The sequence below is a fragment of the Onychostruthus taczanowskii genome, unplaced genomic scaffold (genome assembly GCF_017590055.1).
Source record: "Onychostruthus taczanowskii isolate IOZ18803 unplaced genomic scaffold, ASM1759005v1 scaffold15, whole genome shotgun sequence".
Lineage (NCBI taxonomy): Eukaryota > Metazoa > Chordata > Aves > Passeriformes > Passeridae > Onychostruthus > Onychostruthus taczanowskii.
The window spans coordinates 6,444,790-6,462,424 of record NW_024498685.1 but is presented as its reverse complement, the minus strand read 5'-3'; the positions used below and the strand labels follow the sequence as shown (position 1 = coordinate 6,462,424).

The 17,635-nt window shown below is 40.7% G+C and overlaps 1 protein-coding gene across 1 annotated transcript in view; it reads right to left on the bottom strand.

Annotated features, from left to right (window-relative positions):
• The window catches only part of LOC121332940 (potassium voltage-gated channel subfamily KQT member 1-like), a 416,905-nt gene that overhangs the window by 178,910 nt on the left and 220,360 nt on the right, over positions 1 to 17,635 (bottom strand). Inside the window, exons 12-15 of the mRNA XM_041398878.1 lie at positions 16,956 to 16,970; positions 10,244 to 10,319; positions 6,597 to 6,691; positions 5,575 to 5,615 (exon numbers count right to left, since the gene is read on the bottom strand). Of these exons, the coding sequence (XP_041254812.1) occupies positions 5,575 to 5,615; positions 6,597 to 6,691; positions 10,244 to 10,319; positions 16,956 to 16,970 (227 nt within the window). The remainder of the gene's footprint in view (positions 1 to 5,574; positions 5,616 to 6,596; positions 6,692 to 10,243; positions 10,320 to 16,955; positions 16,971 to 17,635) is intronic.

Below are 17,635 nucleotides of genomic sequence, written 5' to 3'. Positions count from 1 at the left end.
CCTGAAACTGTGTGGAACAGGAAAGAAAATAGGGAGTAGATAAGCAGTAAGAAGCTGTATTGTGGCATGTGGCGCTGCTGTAAGATGTGGAAAATCAGAAGTGGAAGGAATGATGCACATGGAGGGAGCTGTGTCTCATACACCCCTGTGCTGTCAGACAGGCTGTGAAAGACACAAAATGCTGTGGTCCTCCCCTGTTTCTTATCAGCCTCCACAGGGAACAGCATCCAGCCCTAATTTACAAGCATTTCCTTCTAACAGAGACCATCTTTAAGAGCAAATGTGGTGTGCGCACAATTCACCAAACACGGGGGTAAGGAGGGAGGGCACAAGTTCAGATAAAGTCGTTCCAGTACGTGTGATTTCTACCTCATGTTTTTGTTTCTCTCTCGAGTCTTTTCTAGATAGATGATTTCAGACTTCCTACAGCATTAGATTGTTTGTTTTTACAGAGTTGAAAAGATTACATGGCCAACTATAAATATGAAATGTCTAAATTTCTCCAGTCTTCGCTTTGTAATCCAAAATAACTTCCTTTTAGTATTGAGTTCTTACTCTGTGTTGCACTAAATCAGAGATCAGCTAAGCAATCCTTCACTGTAACACTTATGGGAAAGGCATAGAGACAAAGGATGAAAGGAAGCACAATTAGTTATAACTGGATGAAAATATATATGGGAGAATTTTATCTCAGAAATAAAAAAAAAATATCAAAAGCATCTTGCATCACATGGTTGGTATGATACAAACCCATTATTTTATATACTTAGATTTGAATCCGAGAAAATACTAGTAAATAAGCAATAGGCATTCTAATTCAGGAGACTGAATAGTTGTTAATACAGATTAATAATAATAACATATTTATTAGTATGGTCATTTCTTCCCTGGAAGTCTTTGCCTTACTGAGTGTTCTACTTCCAAACAACACAGTCCTATATTAATTTTCAAATATTTTCACAAAGCTGGCCCATCTATTTTCCTAATAAAGAACAAGATATGCCTCTTGCAAAAAAAAAAAAAAACCAAAAAAACAACAACACCAAAAAACCAACAAACCGAAAACAAACCAACCAAATAAACAAACAAGAAAAACCCAACAATCCCCCTCCCCAAAAAAAAAAAAAAAAAACCAACCAACCAACCAACCAACCAAACAAAACCAACAACAAAAAACATCAAACACTTTTAGGTTTACTTCACATCAGTTCAAGAGATGATAACTCTTTCCCCAGATGGAAGCACATGCTATGAATAACATAAACTGAGATGAGCAGGAGGAAGAAAGCAAATCAAAGGAGGAATGGCACCTTAATATTATTTTTTCACACAGTTAGTGTGCTACATCTCATCAGATTATACCAAATTTAAAAGAATTTTTTTTTTTCCTTTGGTTAGGGAAAAAGTATTTATGAGGACCTTTAGGACAATGAATGAATTGCAGAGAGATGGTCTGAAAATGGCAAAAGCTGGAAACAACCCTGCTTTATACAGCAAGAGTCCTTCCTTGATTTTTACACAGCTAGAGGGGAGCTAATTCAAAAATATTAATATTTTTCTGAAAGCCATCATCTTCTTTTAAGCAGAAAATGAGGAATTTGACCAGATAGTCTGGATTGCTGAAGACCCCTCAAACCTTTTGTCCCAGATGGCAAGGCAAGATGTATTCTATTTGCCATCTGTTAGAGGTGTGGCAGTTGCCTTCTGTTAATTGGGCAGTTTTTCCTTATCTCTTCCACAACCACTCCTCCCTCTGGGGACACATCTGCTGATAAGGGGCCATTGAATGTCACTGCATGACTGATAAGAATTACAGCAACCCATTGTGAGATGCTCCGCCCAGAGGGAGGAGCCAAGCATTCCCAACTGGATAAAATCTGAGCTCCTGGGACAGCAAGACAGCTTTGCCACTGGATTTCCCGAAGGAACAGCTGCCTCTTCCACTGGATCTTCAGAGGAAGATTCCACCCTTCTACAGGATCCCTGCTCCAACAGAACCACACCTGACGCTCCAGGAGGACTGCAGCCACAATTCCAACTGGACTTCCACCAGCATCCTGACCAACAGGGTGCCAGGTTGTGTTCTGACTCTGTCAGTGTTGTTTCAGTTTACTGCATTGTTTATATTTTTATTTTCTTCCCTAATAAAGAACTGTTATTCCTGCTCCTATATTTCTGCCTGAGGGCCCCTTAATTTCAAATTTCTAACAATTCAGAGGGAGGGGGTTTGCATTCTCCATTGCAGGGGAGGCTCCTGCCTCCCTTTGCAGGCACCTGTCTTTCCAAACCAAGACACCTTTGTAAATGGTACCTCAGAAAGCAGAACAGCCCCCGCAGGAGGCACTGCTGCCTTCTTTTGGCTACCTCGGTGCAAATGCAGCCCTCTGGACCTGTGTTTGCTCCAGCTCTGCCAAAGCTCCATCCAGGGATGACTGGGATGAGTTTATGGCAAGATCTGGATTCTTGGGTTTGTAAACTGCGCCTGCAAAAAGAAGGTCAGGATTGCCCCTTCATGCCCAAAAAATAGCAAATAACAAATTTGCCTCAGTCGTGGCGGCTTTTGGTTGGAGGCTCTTTTCTTGTCAGTCAGAGCCTTTTGCAGATGATTGGTAGAAGGAATTTAAAAAGGTAAGGCATAGTCCTGGATCAGGCACTTGTGATTTCCTTTGGACAGCCTAAAAAGTAAACTGCGAAAATATTTTCATCTCCAGGAGGGGTGGGATAAATCAGTTCCTGCAGAAATATTTGTATCTCTCATTTCAAATATTAATTGACCTCAAAAAGATAAAATTTAAGCTGAGCATATTTATTATGCTTCAAAAGATACAGTGGGCCAATTTCTTTTTAACAGATGGGAAGGAAAAAGTAACAGAAATCTTAGGTGGCACTTAATGAAAAAAAAAAAAAAAGCAAACAATGGAACTGTCAAAATTTTGCAAGAAAGCCCTTCAGGCATTCCCACCCGTGTCATGCAGAACCAAGAGGTTCAGATAAACTGCAGATAAACATCAGCTTTTGTGTATTTTTCTGAACCCAAACACTGGATCTTTTGTTTTACCTTGGCATTATTCTTCACCTTTGCTCCTGAAAAGCTGTAGTAAGTCTTGAAAATTGCATTCAAAAGCAGTTAACTCCATAGTGAAAGTCAAGCAAGACAATATATTTGCATCACAATCAAAGTATGTGTCTACTTTGTTGATTCCATGAATTCAATTAATATGCTCTTTCCCTCTACATCAACACTTTCCATTAGTAAGGCATATGTTTATTATGACAGGAATCTGTTTCATCTGACAAAATTGTGTCCCCTGGAACACTGGTACAGGCTTCCAATGAAACTCAGAGAGAGTCTCCTGAATATACTCATAAAAGTAGGTTCCAGGTCCTTGGAAGATTGATTCATTACCTTAGTGTTTTTAAATCCACTCCTGCTAGAAGGAGTTTCAAAGAAAGGGAGGAAATACCAAGACCAAAACAAGTAAAAAGGGAGAATTCTTCCCTATATGCACACGTGAAGGTGGAATTATTAGAATTCTTTGTACAAAAGATGGCAGATATTGTAAGTTTAAAGGGATAATTAGGCAAGTTCGTTGAGGACAAACCATTTTGGAGACTAAGTACACTGCAATCTTGTCAGGAAACCTCTGATGTGCAATGGGCTGAAAGCTGACAGGAAGGCTGGAGGCTTTTTTTACACATTTCCCAAAGCACCTTGCTCTTGGCCCCGTTGGAGTCAGGACTGCTCTGACCCAGCATGGCTTTTATTCTCTTCTTGTATCCTTATCTTGTTTTAACACAGCTTTTAGAGCTTTTTTATCTCAGAGAAACTAACTTGAAAAATAACAATAATTGCTTCCAGTGAATTCAGATTCTGGGTCTTTTATGACATCATTCACTTTTGAAAGGTAATAATACTACAGACAGGCTGCAATTGCTTTTATATAATATTATCAAAGTCCACAACAGGGACTTTTCAATAAAAAAACTGATCCAAACCCCACTGAGGTCACTGGAAAGATTCCCGTTCATTTCAGCGGGCTTGGAGTCAGACCTTAAGATTCTTTGAATGGGAGTATAATAAAACAGGAAAAAAATAAAAGGAGCTGGAAAGGAAAATTCTTTTCATGTTTTTCTCCGTGGCAGTTTAATTTTCTTTGCATTGTCATTTCTTTTTTGCTTGTCATCGGTACAAAAATAACACAGTCTAAGAGAAACACCCATATTGTTAAAAATGAGGATTTTAGCAATGCCTGGAAAAGTATTATACAAAAAATCCATTTTCAATGTAGAATAAGACATGCATTCTGAGGGGAATTCAGGGATAACCCTTTTTCTAGAGAAGGACAGTACAAAAGTCTATTTTCACCCCAAAGAAACAAATACTGCACCCACTTTTCACTGTTCACCACTTGGAAAATCCTGGGAGTAAAGGCGGGTTGGACAACACTAGGAGTAATTGCAAACTAGGTTTAGTTCTGCACACCATTTCTCTGGAACCACTTATCTTATTTTTGGATTTGTGGAGGGTTTAGATAAAATAACTACTAGATCAAATAACTTCTGGTTTTGGTCTTGCAACACTCTAACTGAGCTCACCAGCTTCTGCATCCTTAACCACCATTCCACCTTTTCCAGTCAGTTCCTTGGTACTTCAGATTCTTTCCAACACTTGACCAAAGCCACAGGCCCACCTAAGACCCTCCCAGTGGTTTCTATGACCCTTTTGACTCAAGATTTGGTGAGATCAAACTTTCTGATCATCTCCATCTTCTTGAACCTCTCAGAACATAATTCTACAATGAGCTTCTAATTATTCACCTCCTTTGAAACCAGAAACTGCTTGATAAAAAGTGCTTCGAACACCGGTCTTTTCAAGCACAAATTGCAGTTTCAGTTTGGTAATGCTATACTTGAAATAAAATAATACATTCTTGGAGGTAAGGGACGTTTTTCCATAAACTTAACTTGCACATTGTGGAATGAAATCCCATGCATAAATATTTATAGAAGTATTCAAGCTGACAGATTCTTTTCCTGTGGTCCAAAACCAGCTACAGGGAAAAAGGATTCTACTACTGAGCCTTCTGCCGCAATCAGATGTTGAAAATGTGTTTTGAATGATATTCCTTGTTCTGATAATATTAACCACTGACAACATGCCATGTTTTAGAGGCTCTGAAATTACTTTGCCACACTCAGTTGTGCTCCAAGTCACTTGTGGATATGGGACATGAGTTCAGGAAGGAAGAAACCTTTTTAAGTGGAATAAGCATATATTGTAATCCCAGGCCCAGACCAAAAGATTTAGAAAGACTATTTTTGTAGAAGGATTTCCCTCAGGATATTTCCATCTCATCATGTTCTAATACACATTTTAACATTTATTCTTAATTTCCATTTACTCCCCTACCACCTGAATGAAATTTATTTATCTTTACACAGGCATTCCAGGGCTTATTAACAGAATTACATTAATGTATGATTGGCTGGATAAAAAATCCACTTTACTGTAGCCAAGGATATTTTCCCAAAGTTATGAAGATAATAATTTTGCATAAAATGCAGTCACCATACCTGGGAGGAAAAGACCTGGCTTTCCCAAGGATTGATCCAACCTGAGAAGCAAACAGAAAATTACCAGCAGAGCAATTACCAGACAACTTAAACTCTGTTGCTAAGCACGGGAGAATAATTTACATGAGAATTTACAGTAGCTCTAAACCCAAACCAAAACAAGCAAAAACATGAGACTAGCATGACTTTCTGCACACACAGTCAGCAGTTTAGCTCTTCAAGAGTTTTCCTCCAAAATCAAACCATATTATTATTGCTATTTTCGTGAGTACTAATATTTCTCAGTCTTTCAAGTTGTAACTAAAACATAGTTCTCCTGTGTCCTATGTAATCTAATAACAAAGACTATACAAACAGAATGACTTCTTAATAACATTTGCAACTATTCCTAGAGCGTCATGCAGGCAGATTTAATATCTGTATATGTTGACACAGTAGATTCCATTCAATAGGATTTTTTTTTTTCATTTAATTTAAGGGCCAGGGAGTTCATTCTGGTGTCCCAGTCCACAGCATTAATTTGTAAAGAGAAAAGCACTTTGTGCTGAAACAGAAGAGAATAGTTTTGTGGCAAAATATTTCAGCTGCAAACCCCAAACTTGGAGAAAGCATGTGCATGGAGGAATGTGGGCAGGGAAAAGTTCCAGATAGTGCAGCACAAGCAAAACAGATTTCTTTCAGTTGTGGAGAACCACAGAGTGGAAACAGAAAGGTAAATCATTATTTGAAAAGCTTTCCTTTTCTAAGGAGAGGACAGAAAAGCTTGGATCACACTATAAACTTCACAGCATGCACCTTCATTTCTTTTAATTCCACTTGGAGAAAAAGAAGAGGAGAATAAAGGGTAATTGTAAACTTGGTCATAAAAAGGGTTAAAAATGGCTCCAAGTTAAATCCTCCAGATATTGTGCTCCCTGTTGTGCTTGCAATTTTGGACAATTACTGTTCATTAAGAACACATCTCTCCTAAAGCCAGCTGGCACTAGAGGAATCAGATATTTCATGAGGTAGACAGGGCCTACCTCCTTTGAAGTTCCTTTATGCGAACCATCATGTTGAGGTGTCCTTGGGAGTACTGCTCAATCACGTCCCGGACGTCGTACGGCTTCCGAGCTTGCTGGGAAAGGAGGCAGGCAGCAAGTTGAAAGGTGAGCATTGGCCAAACTGGATTTCTATTTCGGACAGGCCTTCATCCTGTTTTTTTATCTGCCCATTTGCCTGCCATTTTGCAACAGTTGTTGTAATGAATAAAAAAATATGCAGCCCTTGTGGGAATGAATATTTGTTGCGGAGACGGAGCCAAATGATTCCCATTACTGTCAGTTAGAGTCATGTCTTCATGTTACTCCATACTGAGCAAAATATTAGCCCTTCACAGTGTATTTGGGAAACACAAACCCAAGATGGATAATTTATCTGGGACTCCCATGTGCAGTATCTCCTGGCTCATTGCAAAGCCATGTGTTAATCATAATGTCAGGGGACTGAACCCCAGGGATTGGCCCAACTCAGAGCACTTGGACCCAGAATCAAACATCTCTGAAGACCAGAGATGTCTGGTGACAGAAATACTGCTGCTTGAGGAACGGGGAAGACAGATGCTCTGCATAAGTCAGGAGACTGCCGCACATGTGTTTTGTTTGTCCTCCTTTGTCTTTCGTGATACCTTTGACATCAGAAAAAAAAGGGCAATTAAAATAAGAAAGGACAGGTAAAAAATTGCAAGAGAGTGAAAACACTCCCACCTGCCCAGCTATATTCCCATCCTAATGAGAATCCAGGTGCTTCTGCCAAGCTTTGGTTTCTTGCTGCAACTACTGTGGCCAAATTTCAAAACAAGTCTGGAGAATTTGCAGAAAGTGATGTGGTTATAAAAAGTGCAGCATGGTGAAATTTTAGCAAGTAAAATCAACATGTGTGGGGGAGGTATCAACGCAAATCAAGACCTGTTGGAAAGACCAGCATTTTGAGAACCCTTATGGGAAATGTGGGGCAAAATGTCTCCCTTTTTGGCTCTGACTCAAGAAAAGAAGGGGGGGGGGAGAAAAAAAGCAAAGGTAAACTGCAAATCTAGTAATTGAAAATTACTGAAAACAGCTCATTAGTCATCTTGTTGTCTGTTTGCACTCTGTCACAGCCTCAGCCAGAGCCATTAGCATGCACCACTGCACACATGCATTGAACACCTACAGTATGTGCTGGAGTCATGCTTGGAAGGCTGCCACACAATCCTAGAAATTTCAAATGAAAGCATGGAACTGGAATGGAAACAAATCCTGTGAAATGAATGAAGAAGCCAGAGCTCTTTGTGACAAAATGCCTTCTCTGCACACAGCACTTACCTGCACCAATACTTTCAGAAGAGTTGTGGCTTTGGAGGTGTGTGTGTGTGTGCATTTGAGTGCATTTGGGAGCAGAGGCTTTGTGGGGGAGAGAGGTTTCAGCTTTCAGCTTATCGTTTGGTTTTTGGTCGGGCCTTTTCTCTCCCCCTTCCCCAGCTCCACATTTTGCAGACGCTGACACATCACTATTTCTGGCCAGAAAAGCAGCCTATTGTCTTCACCCCGAGAAGCAATGCCAGTATCACTCTTTAGATGGACTAAGGGGGGTGTCTGGAGAGCATTTTGGCTAAATCCCGTGTCCTTTCCTTTGGACACTCTGTATTTAAACACCGTGCATGGCACAGAGCCTGGATGTGCTGGGGAGCCTTTCCCTCCCCTCTCCCCAATGGGCTACTATGTGCATAATTAATTCTACTCATTCCCAGTGAAATTTCTTTTCCCCCTCAAAAGAAGTCCTCTGACAGTTATCCCTTTTACCAAACCATCAGCTCTGAATCCTACAGTTGCAAAGTGCTGCAATCTGCCTGAGTCCTCTGAAGCTGAGTAAAAAAATCCCTCCAGCTTTCACCACTTTCCCCTCCACTTTTTCCATGAAGATTTAGATCTGGGCATCTTATTTTCTGCCAAACTTTGGCACAATCTCCTGTCATGTTTTTATCAGGAAATGCTAGAATGATACAGCTGAAGCCATGAGGTAATGGGCTTCCAGAGAAGTGTGGTAAATGCGGAACTTGAACAACTCCTTTGACTTCCATTCTGTTCATAATCCCAAATCCTGGCCATTTCAGCTCAGTATTCCACATTCAGCATGTAAAATAAATAATACTACTCAGCTTTGAACTCCAAAATCTAATTAGCATGGGGAGTTCTAGAAACTCTATTTCATGGCCCCAAGAAAGGAAGAAACAAAATATTATTCCTTCTTCTTCTTCTTCTACCCTGTCACTGACTCAGAATTCTCTCCATAAATTGATGAAATTCAGTTTTTAAGGTTTGGCATGAGTGCTACTGGCTGACAGTTCCAGAACATTAGATCTCTAGTGGTTTGAAATATCCTAATTTTTAACCTAATTCATTTATAAACTGATTTTATTTTACAGAACTAGTGTCCCTCTTTTCTTCCTCTTTTTTTTTTTTTTTTTTTTTTTTTTAATTTCCCATGGTATATTTACAATATAATCCTGCTCTCATGTTTTTTGCTGAATTTAACAAACTGACTTCTCCTAGTCTTCTTTCAAAAGGCAGGGTTATCTGAAGATACATGTTTGCATGGGATTAGGAAATATATAAGATCTTGTATCCGCCCTAATGTAGAGTCTTCTGAATGCTGGGATCTTATCTCAGGCTTCTATCCATCTATCCTTCTATGAATTTAAGTGCTCGGCTCTAATCAAACTTCCCTGAAATGTAGTTTTTTTTATTTTCTTAAAACCTCTTCAAAAGGATTATGAAAGACCATTAGCTTGCAGTGCATCCTCTTGGACCAAAAAAAAGCATGAACCTTGAGATGGAAATAATGAGGGCTTTGAAAATCAGTCCAGAAGTTGATTTTTCATTTCCATGGCATTTCCAGCCCATGGATGATGAGAATGATGATATCAGGATCGCATCCCAATCAAGATTTATCTTAAAAAGTCTCACTAAACAGGCAAAATGAAACAGTATTTTCTATGCATTCAGTTTGAGCACTTTGTAACCTGATTGAGAAAATTAACTGAACACTTCATAAAGACAGCAAATTTCCAGACAGCAAATGCTCCACAATTTTATAAAATATGGCCTAGGAGGTCCCTTTCTGGGATATACATTCGGAAAGGTGAGTCACACCTGTGAAAGCAACTTTGCACCCACAGTACTCATCAGTGAAGTCTATTGATCTGTCAGCCATACACAGCATGGGACTGAACATTCCCTAATTAACCAGATGATTGATAACATTCTTGTTATGATCAGTATTTTTGCAGACACCCTGACAGAGGTTTGTTCACCTCAATACCAGTGTTTTCTTCACTTCTGCTAGTGGATGGGTAAGTACTGTCAGTGCAGTTAAACAAGCAGAAGCCCAAAAAATAAGTGCAGTGAAAAAAGAGAAGGAAAAATAACGATGCTGACTCCTCAAAGTCAGGGGTTTGTAGCATACTACATCCATGGATCACTGATAATTTTGCCTGTGCCATTAAAAAAATCCACAAAAGGTGTGAGCCCAAGAACCTCAAAAACACCTTTGACGTGTTACAACCATTTTCACCAAGACAAGTCCCCTCTGAGAGTGCCTTCGATGTCCCACGAGCTCACGAAATGCACTTGGGATTAATCCTGCTGCTTACCTGAAATTTCCTTCTGGCTACAAAATACTGCATTCTCCTGATGACTTTCACAGCTGTTCTGTGTGCTTCAGTCAGTCTGCCAAGGAACACAAAGACAGACATCAGCTGGGGGGGCAGGAGGGAGGAAAAATATCTCAATGGGAGGTGTTGACTCCAAGCACCGAAATGTAGAATTATGTTTTATCTTTACAATGCAAAACTGCAGTGTAGCAAGCTGTGAGTGCGTGGGTGCTTTGTTCTGCTGCTTTGCCTTCCTGCAAATTGTGGTTCTAAGTATTCAAAACTGATAAGTGAGACAATGAAAGCAGGTGTACAAAGATAATACATGTGGAAGGGATTAGACAGGATTACTGTCAATGCACACAACTGGCATCAGTTTGAAGAATATTAAATGTTTTTAGAACCATGACTGCATTCCTTATTTTGCATTTACTGTTTGCCCATGAGCTCTATTGCACAGAAATTAAGTCCTTCAACAAGTACTTTGAAGGAAGGAAAAATCAAAGTGTCCTAAAAAAAAGTAAATAAAAAAGCACACAATACATCCTCTCAGCACACGTGTGCGTGTGTCTGTACTGGTATTCAAACATAGAATGGGACATTCTATAACTCAGGTGTATCACTTCACCTAGAGGATCCTGCATTTGCAGAACACTAATTGTGCCACTTGGCAGGCAATTAATTACCACACCTCTTCTTTATGGTGAATTTTGGCAGAGTAGAGAGGAAGCAGGAAATGGTAATTATAAGAATGAGTATTTTCTTGAAGGACTGACTCCTTCCCCATGGACTTCTTTATTCAAAGTAAGTGAACTAAAGAAAACAAAATTTTCTTTCCAAGGAAGTTGTATGGTTGGGAAATCTATGTTTTATATGGACATCATCCTTGACATGTGATAATAATCCCAGCAAAGCTTTCCAGAAAGAATCTCCTGAAAACACAATCTGCTGCCTCTTCCCAATGTGTCTGGCTGGGGAAAAGGAAGTATTGGCTTGACCACCTACTTGGGTGCCACAGTTTAGAGACAAAGTCTTTAAAAATTGGAAAGGTTACAGTGGATTATTTCAAATTGAAGGAAATAAAGGCTAAAAAAGCAGGGACTGTGTTGTAAGAATTAGCATACTAATTCATTTTTATAATTATTCTTCGGGGAAAACAGTGCTTATCCTAGAATATGCTGTGCTGGAAGGGACCCATCAGGATCATTGAGTCCAAAACCTGGTACCCAAATAACCCCACCCTGTGCCTAAGAGCTTCCGACTGGGTGAAGATGCCATAGTCACAGGCTTTTAAAATAAGCATTCAGGAGCTTTTCCTAGCTCTTTCAACTTCAAGTCCCAGAATAACATTAAATACATGTATAAATAACTATCTGTCCTGCCTGTATGCCCATATTTCATTTATCCGTGTATATCCATGCAGATGTCCACATAAATATGCTCACATACACAAACACACAGGAGACAAAGCAGGGTGAGCATGACTGAAGAACTACCTTTGTTGTACACCATCAGCAGCACTGCTGAGGAGGAATCTTTACATTTGTGTAAGCCCATCAAGGGGATTTCAGAAGTGTCACTGACGAGCTAGCAGCAGTTTAGCCTGCAGGACCTTTATTATGGTGGAAAAAAAGCTCTCAGCTTGACATGCAGGGCCCCAGCTGAGCTCCTGTGGCTGCTGACTAGAACAGAGATGACATTCTGCTTGCAAATAGCACAGAACTGATAGAGAAATCTTTGTCAGCCCCTGCAACTATTTTTTTTTTTAAAGAACCACCAAAAAAATCACAGTTTAAGGTTTAGGGGCTAGCCTACCTCCCCTGTGTAGCAGTTAAGATAAAAACTTGAAATTATCCCCTAGAAATAAATTATGTGAAACTTCATATGTATACTTGAGGGGTTTTTTATTAGGCTAATCCATATGAGATGGTTCAGGCACTGTTTAAACAGGCTTAAATAGACAAGATTAAAGAAGTCAGAGATGGAACCAAACCAAGGCAGTAATTTCATCCTAATTCCCTCCTTCAGCAAAAATCAGGGCTACAGAACTTTTTCCATTGTGTTATCAAACCAAAGTTTTCAAAACTATGAGACTAAACTCTTGGAACTTGATGCACAGCTGAACAGGCCTAATTTTTAGAGAGAAAAGTAATTTATTTGTCAAATACAGCTAAGAATGTCACCCAACTATCATTCCAGAGCACTTGATATCATCGTGATCTGACTGGCAAAACTCACACCAGTCTCATTGGGAGAAAATTCTGAAATAGAAGTGACTGCTCAGATCTGATGGTCACTGGTGTTAAACTGAGAGTCAGAAATGTGTGAAACCTGACTTTGATGGAAAAATAGCATGAAAAGGTGCATATCCATAGACTGAGACATTTGGATAAGTCATCTTAATTGCCCCAATAATTGCCCCAGAGAGCACAGCAGCTCCAGCTGAGATAAATTCCTGCTCTGTACAGCAACCAGAGCAATCGTCCTGATGGGAGGTTGGGACAGTGTGGCCATGATCCTAAACATATTTTGAGATTTTAGATGATTTTCATAGGTTTCTGACCACTAATGTCCATAATGGATAATTACAACTACTACTGACCAGCTTACATTTATCCTTGAATGCAGCCCAACATATCTACCCTGCTAAACCTTGTATTTTATCCCAAACTCCTGGATTGGGCAAAACTCTTTCAGGCTTGAAGGTGTCAGTCTGTCATGTGCCAGAAACATCCACCAGGAGAGAACAAATGGTCAGAGATGCTCAGGGCCGTGCTTTGGTAGTGCTCAGTAGCAGCACAGCACCACTTGCAGGAAATCTCCCAGGTATTTTAGGACAAGCAGCTGATGAGATAACAGCCTGAGGGGGGTGTGACTGACTCCACATTTGCACACTCTTTCCATGTGGCATCTTCTATGGAAACAATACAGAAAGGGACAGATTTACACAGGGATTGTGGTTTCTAACTCCCTCAGGGGTGAGGAATTAACTCCTTTCATAGCCTGGCTCCCAAACAGCAGGACCTGAGCCCTGGCTTTAGGCAGGAACAGGGGTGGGTGGGTGCCCACTCCTCTGTCCCTACAGAGCAGCCAAACTCTCCTGCCTCTGTGCACCAGAGGGCAGTGGCACACACACACACAAGGAGATGCTTTCCAGCACATTAAAACATTTAATTTTTTTAAAAAATCTACCCAGAAACCCAAGCTTAAGCTCTCCTCATAAGGATGGAGTCCACACTGAGGGGGGTGGGTGGTTAGTATTGGGTGTGCAGTTTTGTCTGTATGTTATGCTCAAAAGAATATAATTAGAGATTATATAATTGGATTGGCACACAATTCCATGCTTTTCCATCTTTTAACCTAAACAACAGAAAATAACGTTTTGTCAAAACCCTCCCTTAAAACACTTTGTAAAGGAGAACAAAATGACATTTGAACAGAAGTGATCTGGCTTTGGGAAAGTTATGAGCACATAAATTAATAATTGAAGCTTGCAACATCTGTAACTATAATGGATACCACGAAATGTCTATTGAAATAACATATCCTTGGATCCATAAATGGTACTGACATCATCTCTAACTGTGTCTTCAATAGGACCCAAGGCAGTGTGTTCCTTACCTCTCTGCTCGAAGATTTCTCAGCAGGATGCTCAATTTTAAAAGGGCTCACAACTACCCTTAATTACAACATTCCTAGTTTGGCTCCTGGGCCGAGCCTGTGGTAGGGCAGGGAGGAAGGGGAGCGGGTGGTGGTCCTGGATCATGGATTTCATACAGCCCCCACCCTGGGGGATGCTCAGGATCACTTGGCAGCTACTCTGGAAGGGCTGGGGAAGGGGAAGGGGACTCCTCTTGGCTGGCTCGGCCCCTCCTGCAGGTTCTGGTTATGCCTGTGTGGGTGCAGAGCCTGGTGGGATAGCTGTGAGCCCAAGGGCCACTGCAGGCTGGGCTTGCTCTTCTGCTCAGGGCTCAGACAGCACTGAAAGGCATCACTTTCAGCTAAAACACTTGGATGTATTCTTGGCTGGCTCGGCCCCTCCTGCAGGTTCTGGTTATGCCTGTGTGGGTGCAGAGCCTGGTGGGACAGCTGTGAGCCCAAGGACCACTGCAGGCTGGGCTTGCTCTTCTGCTCAGGGCTCAGACAGCACTGAAAGGCATCACTTTCAGCTAAAACACTTGGGTGTATTTAAGACTGGCTTATTTTTATTTATTTTTTTTTTTCAATTTAACTGCAGGAAGGCTGTAGCTTAAGCCAAAGAAGCCAAGCATTTTCTTTTTTGTTAGAAATAATTGAACCAGAGGAGAAAATAGAGATGATGAAACCCAAAGCAACTGTAAAAACTATCCCACAGGAAAGTTTTTATAATCTTTCTTTGATATGGCACTCTGTTCGTTAAAAGCTGATGTTGACCAGTTCAGATGTACTCTTTTTATTCTTCTGTATGGAGCCTGATAACTTCCAGCCTAATGTGCTTTGGAGCAGTCAGGGAATATTTTAAGTGAAAAAAGATACCTAAATGGACCCTTAAGCCAGGCAGAGTTACAACTGTTGCAGGCCATGCTGAGGTACAGCTCAAGTCTCCGAACAAGCCTGTTATCAGTGGGATGTATTTTCAGTCCAGCAGCATTTTTTAATCATTAGAATTGACTTCAGTGTAGGCATCAGGGAAGGGACTTTGGCCAGGCTGGGCTGCAGGGTGGCTGCAGAGAGTGGAATGTGCATTTCACACTGGTTTTCCTGACGTTTATTCAGGTGTCATGAATTAGAGGAGTTATTCAGTGTAACATCATGAGCCGTGGAAAACAAAGGCCACTTCAGCAAGGCCAATTATAGTTCTCTATCCCAATTTGCAAAACTGGTTTGAGGATACACGCTCACAGTACGTGAGTTACTGCTGAGCACCATTCATCTGTAGATTTTCACTGCTTAGCAGGAAAATCCCTACAGAGTCACACTAACTCTGGTCCCTGGGTGGTTGGTAACTCCTGTCCAGAGTAACATACAGCATCATCTGCTCTGGAGCTGTCCACTTGGCATTAATTTGTAAGGCAGCACAAACAGGGACTAGATCAGTGATGGCAACTGAAATGTACAGAAGTTACCTGAGAACTCAGCCCTCCATCTGCCTTTTTGCTTTCTCATCACGTTTGATTAAGATTATTCACTTTACTACTCTGTTTCTGGGAAGAACATTGATTCCTAGTACGAACTTTCAATTTTTTTCCATGGTCAATCATCTCTAATGGGCTGATGTTTTATTGGTAAAATTTAAAGGAAATCTTATTTGCACTGAAAACAAGGGACAAGAAGGGTGGGAGCAGAGAAATCAGAAAGAAGACAAAATTAGAGAACTTTTTGCAGGCAGATGCAGCAGTTGATCCATATGAAGTCACACACACAATATGGACCTTCTATTGCTGGAAAAAAGTGGTGGAGAGACATGGTTCTCATCACAAGGGAAAGGATCTTATATAATGTGGTTTTAAAACTGAGGGAAGCTGCAATATCCAAATTTAAAAAAAAAACCCACCTTCCCTATAATGAAAATATTATTGCCTTCAGCTAAGCCAAGCCAGACAAAATGCCTCGAGCCTTTTAAACCACAGGAGTTAAGAGAAGGTTGCAGCTTGAGTCTGACATGCAAACACCTGGAACTGTCAGGCAATGATCCTGATTCCAGCGCTCATCCCAGGCCAGGAGCAGCAGAGAAGTACAACATAAATATAACACCAGAGATTTCCAGTCTTGTAATATTTCATCACAGCCTTGTAAAGAACAGACACTTCTGGAGCATTTCCACCCCTTACATGATGGAAATTATATAAGATGCTATTTGCACTGAAACCTGAGGGAACATTTCAGAAAATTTTGGCAGAACTTTTCTTTTCCCTTTATTTCTAATCACTACTCCACCTTAAATCTACCTCACCTCTATTGTAACTATATCCTTACCTGAACCTTTTCAAGTCTGTGTTTGGCTCAAAGCTACAAACAAATTAGGATTGGCTTCTCTCAGAACAGAGCAGCCTGGAGGCCTATTTGGCTTCACCACGCTCTGCTGACAGCCTCAGTTTGTGAAGGAATGCTGCGGGCTCTGCAAATCCCTCCTCCGCAGGTACAATGCCAGGTAGGAAAGAGTACAGAAGTGAGAGAGTACAGCTTGTGAGGGACTGCTTTCTGGGATCTGGTTGCTTTGCTGAAGATTTTGTGCCATTTGCTGTCTTCACCCACCCAGCCATCCCACATACAGTGCTGCCTCTGAATTCATTCCAGAACACAGCTGCCTCTATTTCTACCTGCCCCTCTAACCTGACCTTCCCTGGAGGGGAAAGAACGCAGATTTCCTACAGCAGGGAATTTAGGGGCAGGGAGGACAGGACAACAGCTCTGAGGGCAAACTGCCAGAAGAGGAAGAACTAGGACGTGTTTAGAGGGAAAAACAGTCCAGACAATATATTGGCAAAGGAAACACCACTGGGAGAAGCAGCAGCACAGGGTGATTTCTTCATGTTGTCCAGGAACAGAATAAAGTAAGCAAAAAGCTCCTGAAAATGCTCCGAGGTGGATGTAACCTGCTCACTGAATGTGATTTCATGAGCCTCTGAACTTGGAGTTGTTTTTCTCAACTGCAGACAGTTGGAGTTTTCAGTTACAAGTTTGTTCTGTAATATTACAAAGTGGGTTTATTGAGAAAGTGGGAGAAAAGCACTGTGTTAGTCCCCTGCTAATTAAAATGCATAATTAAAATGAGTAATTAAGCTTACTACAGAATGCTCTTGTGTCTGGGAGCCCAACTGCCCTTGGACAACAACTCATCTGCTGAACGGTCTCTGAGAATTAAAGTAGCCATTGGATATTGTGGTTACATCTTTCTTCTATTTTTTGTTGGCAGCAAAATAAAAGTCCCTGGTCTCTTTTCTGCCATTTTATTTCTTCCATTCTTGCAATGTCAGAACAAACAAGATGATGTCATAGGAATGCCTTTTCAGTGTGGAAATGCAAACACAGAAAGATTTTCTTTTTTCTTTCTTTTTTTTTTTTTTTTCCTGAGCAAACAGCTTCTAGAAATTGCCACAATAACTTCCTGTGTTAGCTCTGACCATCACTACTGCTGGTCCCAGGATAGGTGAAATGCTCCTGTCTCCATGCCAGCTCTCATTTGCTTAGAAAACACCCTTAAGCCACAAACCCCTTCTTGGGATGTGGATAGATGCTGGCAGATAATGACATGTTTTTATCCTACGTATTACAATATTCACTGATCCTAATGGCTAAGTAATTAATTTTTTTAAAATTCTCTCTCTTTAAAGCTTGGTCTTCATCAATTTGTCTTTTAAAAATTTCCTACAGTCTAGCGGCTAAAAGACACTTCAGAGACAGCCATCACCA